The sequence below is a fragment of the Lepus europaeus genome, chromosome 6 (assembly GCF_033115175.1).
Source record: "Lepus europaeus isolate LE1 chromosome 6, mLepTim1.pri, whole genome shotgun sequence".
NCBI classification, from domain to species: Eukaryota; Metazoa; Chordata; class Mammalia; order Lagomorpha; family Leporidae; genus Lepus; species Lepus europaeus.
In genome coordinates, this window is record NC_084832.1 from 95,702,593 (window position 1) to 95,714,717 (window position 12,125).

Below are 12,125 nucleotides of genomic sequence, written 5' to 3' on the forward strand. Positions count from 1 at the left end.
TTCTTAAAAAATAAAGTATAACTTGGGGCTGGCGTTGTGTGCAGCAGGTTAACGCCCTGGCCTGAAGTGCTGGCATCCAATATGGGTGCTGGTTCGAGACCCAGCTGCTCCACTTCCAATCCAGCTGTCTGCTATGGCCTAGGAAAGCAGTGGAAGATGGCCTAAGTCCTTGGACCCCTGCAACCGCATGGGAGACCCGGAGGAAGCTCCTGGCTCCTGACTTCAGATCGGCGCAGCTCCGGCCATTGTGGCCAATTGGGGAGTGAACCATTGGATGAAAGACGTCTCGCTCACGCGCTCTCTCTCTTTCTCTCTCTCTCTCTGCCTTTCCTCTCTCTGCATAACTCTGACTTTCAAATAAATAAATAAATCTTTAAAAAAAAATAAAGTATAACTGTCTACAAAGTCCACTCACCAGAGCCCTTTTCTTCATGTACTTACCATTCCACCTGCAGTATACAAATAAGCCTACTACAGACAGAAGAAATATAGTGAGGGAAACTCTACAGGCAGAATGTAAATACACACACACACACACACACATACACATATATATATATGCATACACACACACACAACACAAATACTGAACTCTAATATAGACTGGTTTATGAGCACAGAGTGCGTGATCTCATAAGACTAGGTTCTCCAATGTTTCCAAAATTAAGTCTATACATTTCAAATTACAGGGCCTTCCCAAGAACAGGATTGTATCATATGATTTAACAAAGAAATAAAGAAAAAAAATGCTTTCTGTGAAGAATGCAAAAAAGGAAATTCTGCTATAAATAACTCTTTCCTCCTTATTATTAATTTATTGTAAGAAAATTTAAAACCAGCATTCTAAATCCTAGTTATGTAATATTCTGAGGAGAATACTACTTTTAAAAAATTTACAAATCACTAATTTTCTAAGATTTTCCTATTAATACTAAGGATTCTAGCCTCATTTAAAAGTTAGTGGATTTTTTTGTCATCTTGTAGGAGGAACAGAATAAATGCCCATGAAGATTTTAAGTTTTTAAATTGTGATACAATCCTCAAAGAGTGAAAGCTTATCAAAATAGGCACTGAATTATTTTCCCAGCTGTGATTTTCTTAGTTAAATGTACAAAAAGGTAGCTTTATTCTTTAGGTCAGTGATTTTCTTTCTTTTTGACAGGCAGAGTGGATAGTAGAGGGAGACAGAGAGAAAGGTCTTCCTTTTTGCCGTTGGTTGACCCTCCAATGGCCACCGCGGCTGGCGCGCTGCGGCCAGCGCACCGCGCTGTTCCGATGGCAGGAGCCAGGTGCTTATCCTGGTCTCCCATGGGGTGCAGGGCCCAAGCACTTGGGCCATCCTCCACTGCACTCCCTGGCCACAGCAGAGAGCTGGCCTGGAAGAGGGGCAACTGGGACAGGATCGGTGCCCCAACTGGGACTAGAACCTGGTGTGCCGGCGCCGCAAGGTGGAGGATTAGCCTACTGACCCGCGGCGCCAGCCTTAGGTCAGTGATTTTCAACAGGAGGTGATTTTGACCACCAGAGGACAGAAGGCAGCATCTGAAGAAAGGACTATAAATAAAAGGATAGGGAGATACCACAAGCATCCAGTGGACAGATGCCAGGAATGCTGTTAAATAATTCTACAATGCACAGTATAGCTCTCTACAACAAAGAATTGTCCAGCTCCAAATGTCAGAATTACTGAGGTTAAAAAAACTGTTTTAATTTCAAAAATTATAAAGAATGGAAGTAACCAAAAGTTGGTAAAACGAACCTTTTAGAATGTACTATCATAGTTTCACATTTTTATAGTTTTAACAGGCAGGTAGTTTTGAATAATTATACTCAACATCTTGGAAAATAGCCACATATAAATTTTAATTCTGGGATGTGTTTGTAGCAGAGCTGGTTAAAACGCCACTTCCAATGCTGGCATCCCATACTACTGCACCTGGGAAAGCAGAAGAAGATGGTCCAAGTAGCTAGGCCCCTGCTATTCACATGCGAGACCCCAATAGCATTCAGAGACCTTCTTTTGGCCTGGACCAGTCCCAGCCATTTTGGTCACTTGGGGTATTAACCAGCAGAGAGAAGATCTCTCTCCCTCTGTCACTGTTTTAAATGTATAAATCTTGAAAAACAACCTCACCCCCTAAAAAAAATTTCTCATATGAAGTGGCAATTATGTCCAGCCCAATGATTATAAAAATAATGCATAAAATTGAGGATCAACAAGATGACTCAATATGATTGTTGCATGAGGTTGTCAATAAAGTCCATCTTACTTCTTTTGCATGGAACTTTATAAAACATGAATAGTTAAAAAAATAATTCTATAAGCATAAACTTAGAGAATCCCAAATCTCTTAAGCAGAATTGATCCTTTTGTGGTTTCAAGTTATGAAGTTTTATATCACTTAATAAAAGCTCTGATAGGGCCAAGTTTCTAAGTAAAAGGAATCAGAAGCCCAGTCAGGCTCCAAGGTATATTTGAAACATACCTATCACACTCTTGGCAAAAGAAGCACGTTTCAGGGTTGCCAGACCAAGGTCTCCAATCTTGACTGAGCCTGTAGGGCCAGTGATAAAGATGTTGTCACATTTAAGATCACGGTGAATAATAGGTGGAGTTCGAGTATGAAGAAATTGAAGTCCCTTAAGGATTTGACGGCACCAGCTTCTCAGAACTTTGATCTTCATCACTTTAAACCTTTTCAGGTACCTGGAAAAGGCACCAAACAAGTTATCAATGATATGAGTCTGTTGCTTTGAAAGATTCCATTAAATTCTAGCATACCAGTGATAGGAATATCAAATTTAGAATATTAAGATTCAGCAACCTTAAAGGTTAGTGATACGTTTAGTAAGGTTAAAGGGCCAAAGAGAGTTAAGGGATACAGAAAAATAAGTCTTCTAAGAACTTTTTCATCCAAATAGTTAAAGGATTAGGTAACTAAAATTATTTACTATTAAAATGACTAAGAGGTAGAAGAGAGAGAGTTCTGCTTCTGGTAAATGGTGGGGTAGTTCTTATCAACATAGATATATTTATAAAATTCAAAAATATATAACACAACTACTTGAAAGTTATGCAGAACATTTAAAACTAGTCATAAATTGAAGGGAAAACTCACAAAGATGAAGACAAAGTAATGCTTAAGTTTCGTACTTCCTATACCTTTGCACCCAAGAGAAAACCTTAGTCTAATTTGTAAGTCAGCTAAAATCCAGACAGAAATGAAGAGAGTTTGAAATGACCACTGCAGTGAGAATAGTGCAGACAAAGTATCTGCCACAGAAACATGACTATATTTAAGTGTAGATTAATTAAAGTAAAAATTCTGTTTCTTAGTTGCACTAGCCACATTTCAAGTACTCAAAGTCACATGTGGCACAAGGTACCATTTTGGACAGTACAAATTGTAGAATAGTTAGTTCCATCACTGGAAGATCTATGGGACAGTGGACATCTACAGAGGAAAGGAGAAAATTCTAGAAAGTAAGCACAGAAGGAAAATCCTAAACTGCTTACTCTCTCTGCCCAGTCTCCAGATGACCTCTGAAATATGTGAAATATATGAAATACTGGCAACCCAGCCAATGTTAAAACAACCCACTAGATTTCGAATGCTACTCATTGCAGGGAAGATAAAGTGGGGATCGAATTGCAATGCACATTTTATCTGGACTTCTGAGGAAAAAAATCAACAGCACTAAAAATGTTAAATATAAAAATTATCTTATTCTCAGTACCATTAAAATACATTTGATTAGTTAGAAGAAAATCTCTTAAGACTATAGGGGTCTACAGAATATATAAATGTGTCATGAAAATTATGGCATGAAGAACAGTATTAAAGAGGCTAAATCGAGGGGGGCGAAGCCAAGATGGCGGATAGTGAGGACGTGCACTGATAGTCTGGGAAAATATAGTTTAATAAAAGTGGAATTACTCTAGCCTCAGGAAAAGACTCAAGAAAAAAACTGCAGAGGAAACACTTCCGGATCTAGTGGATGGGACACAGAGGACCTACAGGGAGCCCACCGTGTGGAAGTCCAGCCGCGGGAGCCGAGCCGCAGAATCTCGCTGGCGCGGGAACGGGAGAGAATTGAAAATGAATCTTGATGTGAATGGAAGGGGAGAGGGAACGGGAAAGAGGAGGGTTGCGGGTGGGAGGGAAGTTATGGGAGGGGGGAAGCCATTGTAATTCATAAGCTGTACTTTGGAAATTTATATTCATTAAATAAAAGTTTAATAAATGAAAAAAAAAAGAAAAAAAATAAAATTCATGCAAAGGACTTCAAATATTAAAAAAAAAAAAGAGGCTAAATCAAAGTATATCTGTGCCCAGATTATATTTTACATTAAACTGTATTGTATAAATCAAATTGTGTTAAAGATATAAACACAATTAGCAGAGAACCACTTTAAAAACACACACACACACACACACATGGAAATCTAGCTCTAAGAATAAAGCTATTAATAGTGAAACTACAGGGGTTGGCGCTGTGGCGGGTTAAGCAGCCCCCTGCAAAGCTGGCATCCCATATGGGCACTGGTACGAGGCCCGGCTGCTCCACTTCCGATCCAGCACTGTGCTATGGCCTGGGAAAGCAGTAGAAGATGGCCCAAGTCCTTGTGTCTCTGCATCTGCATGGGAGACCTGGAGGAGGCTTCTGGCTCCTGGCTTCGGATTGGCGCAGCTTTGACCACTGAGGCCAACTGGGGAGTGAACCAGTGAGTGGATGGAAGACCTCTCTCTCTCTCTCTCTCTCTCTCTCTCTCTCAGCGTAGCTTTCTCTCTTTCAAATAAATCAATGTTTAAAAAAACATAGTGGAACTACAATGAAATTCTACCTCATTTGGGTAAAGGAAATTAATAGCGAAAGTAGGTTTTATAGGTACAAATTAAATCATATCAGTAAGACAGAGTGATGGGAAGGCTGCATGGGAAGGAGTAAAAAGGGTTTTTTTGTTTCGTTTTGTTTTTTTTTAGTATGATGAAAATGCTCTGTATCTTAAGGATTTGGTTATAGGAGTGAATGCCTTTGTCAAAAGTCACTGATTCACTACAATTATGATTTATGCTACTATATGTAAGTTTAACTGTGATGAAAAAGAAAGATAAAGATATAAACACAATTAGCAGAGAACCACTTTAAAAAAACACTTACACACACACACACACACGGAAATCTAGCTCTAAGAATAAAGCTATTAATAGTGAAACTATAGGGGCTGGCGCTGTGGCGGGTTAAGCAGCCCCCTGCAAAGCCGGCATCCCATATGGGCGCCGGTACAAGGCCCGGCTGCTCCACTTCCGATCCAGCACTCTGCTATGGCCTGGGAAAGCAGTACAATACAAATATTGGGACTCTAATGAAATGCATTTATTTAGGAATGAATAAGATTGATGGGAGATGAAAAGACAGATGAACAAGAATGTAGTAAACAAATTTAGCAAAAAGTTGTTAATGATCTTAACTGCAAAATCAAAAAATTTTATAGTAAAATGTTGGGGGCCTTAAATGTCATCATATCTTCTTAGAAACTTCAAATTTTTAAAAATATGAGCCTATATATATATATATATATTTTTTTTTTTCTTTCATTTTAAACTATTCTCATAGCACCTCTACTTACACAAAACCTTTCTATCATGGGGTAAAGGTGTGGCAAAATGGGTTTAGTTGTTGCTTGTGAAGCAAGCATCCCATATCAGAGTTGCCAGTTTAAGTCCTGGCTATTCTGCTTCTGATCCAGCTTCCTGATAATGTGCCTGGGAAGGCAGCAGAAGATGGCCCAATTACTTGAGTTCCACCACCCACGGGGAAGACGTGGATGAAGTTACTGGTTCCCAGTTTTGGCTTGGCCCAGTCCCAACCAACGCAGCCATTTGAGGAGTAAACCAGAGGATGTTAGATCTCTTTCTCTTTGTAATTCTCTCTGTTCCTCTGCCTTTCAAACAAAACAACTCTTTTCTAAGAAAACAGATAGGGGGGCCGGCGCTATGGCACAGTAGTTTAATCCTCTGCCTGCGGTGCCTCTGCTGTGGGTGCCAGCATCCCATATGGGCACCAGTTCTAGTCCCGGCTGCTCCTCTTCCAATCCAGCTCTCTGCTGTGGCCTGGGAAAGCAGTGGAGGATGGCCCGATTCCTTGGGCCTCTGCACTCATGTGGGAGACCCAGAGGAAGCTCCTGGCTCCTGGCTTCAGATAGGCACAGCTCCGGCCGTTGCAGCCACTGGGGGAGTGAACCAGAGGATGGAAGACCTCTCTCTCTGTCTCTCCCTCTCTCCCTCTCACTGTCTGTAACTCTCTCAAATAAATAAATAAATCTTTAAAGAAGAGAAGAGACGATAACAAATAAAACCTACCTATCCTGTAAGTCCTGGTTTAGATTACCCCAAACAATGGGATCAAATCATACTTTCTTCTCAACTGTTTTTAAAATGAAAATTACACTCCTTCCAGCCAATGCCCAGCAATAAGCAATTCCGAACAACTGGCACAAGCGTTGTAAGACTGGGAGAAAATGTAAGCTCTATTGTAAGTAGGAGCTGGGCTGCCTGGTGGCCAACACTAAGATCATGCCACCCCCCCAACCCCCCCCCCTCCCCGCGCGCACATAAATACAGTGCAGGTGTGAGGAGGCAACCAGAAGTATCGCACCTTGAGGCTAGATTTGAGGAACATCTCCTGGGGCTCCAAGTATTGTACTAGGAAATCAAGGATTATTGATGTTGTCTACAATGTCTCTAATAACAAGCTGGTCTGCACCAAGATGCTGGTGAAAAACTGCATTTTGCTTATAGACAGCACGCTGTACCAACAGTGATACGAGTCTCACTATGCATTGCCCTTGGGCTGCAAGAAGGGGCCAAACTAACTCCTGAGGAGGAAGAGATTTTGGAAAAAAAAAAAAAAAAAAAAAATCAAAGAAAATTCAGAAGAAATATGATGAAAGGAAAAGGAATGCCAAAACCAGCAGCCTTCTAGAGGAGGAATCCCAGCAGGGCACGTTGCCACTGTTTCTTCCTTTTTAAAAAAATATTTTTAGGTTAGCATATGCTAAAGAGGAGAAATGGGTAAATTGCATCTTTGTTAAAAATATTTATTTATTTTATTTGAAAGGCAGAATTACAGAGAGAGAGATCTTCCATCCACTGGTTTACTCCCCAAATGGCTGCAACAGCCAGGGCTGAGCCTGGCCGAACCCAGGAACCAACAGCTTCTTCTGGGTTTCCCCCGTGGGTGCAGGGCCCAAATACTTGGGCCATCCTTCACTGCCTTCACAAGCACACTAGCAGGGTGCTGGATCTGAAATGGAACAGCTGGAATCAAACATCCCATATGGGATACTGGCACTGTAGGCAGTGGCTTTACTCACTATATCACAGCACAGACCCCAGGGCAAGCTTCTTCCATATACTGCATTAAGACTCATCGGTGTGGCTGAACAGATGGCTATGTACTAGAGGGCAAGGAGCTGGAGTTTTATCTGAGGAAAATCAAGGCCTGGAAAGGTAAATAAGTCCTCCTTCATGTGATAAAGGTGTTTATTGTTCAAATAAAAAAAAATTAAAATTGGCCGGTGCTGTGGCTCATTTGGTTAATCCTCTACCTGTGGCGCCAGCATCCCATATGGGATCCGGGTTCTAGTCCTGGTTGCTCCTCTTCCAGTCCAGCTCTCTGCTGTGGCCCGGGAGGGCAGTGGAGGATGGCCCATGTGCTTGGGCCCCTGCACCCACATGGGAGACCAGGAGGAAGGACCTGGCTCCTGGCTTTGGATCGGCGCAGCACCGGCTGTAGCGGCCATTTAGGGGTTCAACCAATAGAAGGAAGACCTTTCTCTCTGTCTCTGTCTCTCTCTCTCACTGTCTATAACTACCTGTCAAATAAATCAAATTAAAAAAAAACAAAAAAAAAAAAAAAAAAAAAAGAAAGTTAAGCCTCCGCCTGCAGAGCCATGTTCAAGTCCTGGCTGCTCCTCTTCCAATCCAGCTCCCTGCTAATGTGTCTGGGACAGCAGTGGAAGATGGCCCAAATGCTTGGGTTCCTGTACCCACATGGGAAACCTGGATAAAGCGCCTGGTCCAGACCAAACCATTGTGGCCATTTGGGGAGTGAACCACTGGATGGAAGACCTCTTTCTCTGTCTCTCCCTCTCTCTCTCTAACTCTACCTTTAAAATAAAATAGATCTTAAAAAAGGAAAGTAGTGATGAAGGAGATGAGGAACAAAAATGGTCTAGGGCATCAAAAAATACATAGCAGGACCAGTGTTGTGGTGCAGTGGGATAAGCTGTTGCCTGCAATGCTGGCATCCCATATTAGAGTGTAGGTTTGAGTTCTAGCTGCTCCATTTCTGATCCATCTCTCTGCTAATGTACCTGGGAAAACATCTGGGCATGGCCTAAATATCAGGACCCCTGCCATGCACATTGCCTGGATGGAGTTCCAGGCTCCTGGTTTTTGTCTGGCCCAGGGCATTAAGACATTCTGGAGAGAACCAGCATCTAGATGGATGAGCTGTCTGTCTTTCCCTCTCTCTAACTCTGCCTTTCAAACAAAACATATCTTAAAACAAATCAAAAAAGTGTGTATGTGTTGACATTACTGAACTGCACATTTAAAACAGCATCTCACTTGAGTCCCAGCTGTTTCACTTCTGATCCAGCTCTGTACTGATGTGGCTGGGAATGCAGTGGAAGATAGCCCAAGTGCATGGACCCCTGCACCCATGTGGGAGAACTGAAGAAGTTCCTGGCTCCTGGCTTTGGCCTGGCCTAGCCCCAGCCATTGCAAGTGAACCAGTAGATGGAAGATCTCTGTCTCTTCCCCTCTTTTTCTATAATTCTGTCTTTCAAATAAACAAATAAGTCTTTTTTAAAAAAATTGTTAACCCAGAGGAAGCTCCTGGCTTTGGATAGGCCATTTGGGGAGTGAACTAGCAGATGGAAGACTTTTCTCTCTATCTTTCCCTCTCAAAAAAAAAAAAAAATTTTTATATAAGTTGGTGAAGACATGTATAAAAGCAAATTTACTTATCTCCCTCCCCTCTAATTTTTTAACAAACTTATAAAATTTCCATCCATGAATACTAAACATGAATTAGTCCAACCCCTTGTTTTCAGATGGGGAAGTGGGGTCCAAAAAAGGGTAGCTACTTGCCCCAAATTATAGTTGGGCAGAGGCAGAGTTAATAATAGAAGCTGGGGCTTCAAGTCTAGGGCTCTCAGCTAAATCCTCCTGCCACTTTAGCCTCTGAGGCTTGGAAATTGAAACAGATAATGATCAGAAAAGAGTTCTGAATTTAAAAAGAAAAATGCCTAAGAACTTAGACAATTCACAATTAAAGAATGCATACATAGCATGGGCTGAAAGGAAGGGGAAACAGGAAGAGATGCTTAGTAGATACAGATTGTTTTTAAGATGATGAAAATGTTTAGGAGCTTGATGTGTTGGTTACACAACATTGTGAATGTACTGAATGCCACTGTATTGTACAGGTTAAAATTAATTTTGTTAGGCAAATTCCATGCCAACTTATAAAATAAATCTAAATTTATTTCCACTTTCTGACTCAAACTTTCTAATTGATACTTTGTCATCTTAATTGTCAGATATGGTTGTTATATTTTAAATATTTATATGTATAGAACAAAGGTAGAAATTAAAAAGATACAAAAGCACACTCCTTGTAACTTACTCCCATTCTGTTCACCCAGTTTGCCTCTTCAAATACTACTAGTGTTCCTAGTTATTCTGTATTCTTCAGGGTATAACTATGTATATTTCTTAGAAGCTTGTTTACCGGGGTAGGCATTATGGCACAATGGGTTCATAGCAGAGAGCTGGACAAGAAGTGGAGCAGCTGGGTCTCGAACCATATGGGATGTCAGCGCTTCAGGTCAGGGTGTTAATCCACTGAGCCACAGTGCCGGCCCCTCAAAATAGTTTTAAAAACTAGTAAATATTAGGCATGCAGGATGGACTGCTGACAACCAACTAAGTATCTAAACCAGTGAAAAGACTCTCATAGTACGTATATATACATACATATATACATATACGTATACACACACACACAACTACCACAAAATTCTCCTGAACTCATTCAAATAGCTACCAAGTTTCAGATACAGTGCTAGCTAGTACAGTTTAGTAGAAAAAACAGATATGTGAGAAGAAACCTGGATAAAAAGGAAAAAAGGAGTTGTCATAAACAGAGTTGGAGAAGTTGGGTGGTGAAATTAGGATTTGCAGAAAATAAAGGATCCGTTGGCATTCTGTCATGGGAATCTTGGGTTTTGAAGGGCATGTTCAAGTTGACTATATCTAGAAAATAAAATACTATGTTTCAAAGTAGTATTTATCTGCTCAATAGTGTTGGGATTATTCAACATGTTTAAGATGCTAAGCACATAATAAATCATGATCAATTAAGGGGGTCAGTAAATTTTTAAAATAGGGAATAAATATATATCATCGTCACAATTTTTAAAGATCAAGTACCTCCACAGTGAAAAACTTACACTGTGTAATTTATAACAGGGTCTTATCTGAATACAAATTGATACTCTGATAGACCTGGGATTCCAAAAGCATACTCTAACTTTTATTTAACATCTTTTTTAACAGGTAATGGAAATTCTGCATTTTTACCTGTTTCCCTGGGATAACAGGTCTAGTTCTTCTGGAATAAATTAGATGATATGGGAAATGAAAGTGAAAGTAATTTTTTAGTGATAATTATCACAATATACTTTGCATGCAACATAGTTACATAGATGTAGCAAAAAACAATACCTAGTGGTAAAAAATGGGTAAGGTATCTTAAGAAACTGTAATCTCATTTTAACCACTAGAGGGCTATCATGACATTTGACATGCTTACTTAGCCACAATTTTAGAAATACAGATTAGTGTACTTTAAAATAACTAGATTTATTCTGTAGTAGCTTCTCATTTCAATCCTTACCAACAAATAATTATCAAATCACTTCACATGTCTGAAGAGTATGTGGACAAGATGACATATGCATGTAATAAAAGATGGAAGGATTATATTTCCTCCTTAGGCTGAGCAACAAAAGTAGAATTCTTCCTAATTCTTGGTCAACTTTTGTAATTGACAGACTTACGTTTTAAGTGTTCCAGATGTCATAAGTTCAGTTACCAAAACAATGCATTTCTTTCCTTTTACAGTGGATTCCCACGAATCATAAAATCGAACGATATTGGGATGCTGAAGACCCTTCAACATTTCAGCCTCTTCCTTGAATCTCTGCCTCTCAGACTTGGTTAACTTTCGATCCTAAAATCAAAATCCAAAACAAAATATAGGTTTCAAATTTTAAGTACCAAGTTACATAGTTAAAATTTAAATGCTAAACATGTACTAAATCATCAACAGTATTAAAACAGCAACACTGAAGTTATTAATGACAGTTCACCAGCTTGCCTTAAGACTATGAGAAAAAGCTAAATTGTTTTTAAGAAAATTCTAGCTTACAAAATCATGCTTTTGTATATTTACTCTTAATATGTTAAAGATATAGTCTCATTTTATAAAGTGAAGTTAACCTGCCACTTTCAATACAAGTCATCAATCGCTAGAGTTATGCAATTTAATGTCATGGAATGAACATGGGGTTTTGAGGCAGAAAGGTCTAAATCTGAATTTCAATTCTACCCTCTCATTGATTACAATTTCACTGGGGTGGGCATTTGGCACAATGGTTAAGACGATGCTTTGGGGCATCCACATCCCATGTTGGAATGCCTGATTTGAGTCCCAGCACCTCCACTTCTAACCTAACTTACTGTTCCTATGTACCCCGGGAGGCAATAGGTAATAGCTCAAATACCTGGTTCCCTGCCACCCATGTGGAGACCAAGATTGAGTTCCAGGTCCTTGGCTTTGGTTTGGCCCAGTCCAACTATTGTGGACATTTGGGGGAATGAACCAGAAGATGGAAGATGCTGCGTCTCTGCCATTCAAATACAGTGAAAGGACAGAATTAATAAATTAATTTCCTTTATGAATACATATCACCCCAAGAATTGCTATGAGAATTCAGTAACCTATGGGCAAGGCTTTCATCACATGTTTAAAGAACCTGATATTTGGGG

General features: G+C 40.1%; 1 protein-coding gene and 1 pseudogene across 8 annotated transcripts in view; one reads left to right on the forward strand and one right to left on the reverse strand.

Moving 5' to 3' along the window:
• Positions 1 to 12,125, reverse strand: part of WNK1 (WNK lysine deficient protein kinase 1) — a 161,613-nt gene that overhangs the window by 80,699 nt on the left and 68,789 nt on the right. For all 8 annotated transcript variants that reach the window (XM_062194619.1, XM_062194613.1, XM_062194614.1 and 5 more), the window contains exons 2-3: positions 11,135 to 11,307; positions 2,487 to 2,707 (exon numbers count right to left, since the gene is read on the reverse strand). In XM_062194619.1, the coding sequence (XP_062050603.1) occupies positions 2,487 to 2,707; positions 11,135 to 11,307 (394 nt within the window). The remainder of the gene's footprint in view (positions 1 to 2,486; positions 2,708 to 11,134; positions 11,308 to 12,125) is intronic.
• LOC133762563 (small ribosomal subunit protein eS8-like) lies at positions 3,874 to 7,522 on the forward strand (annotated as a pseudogene).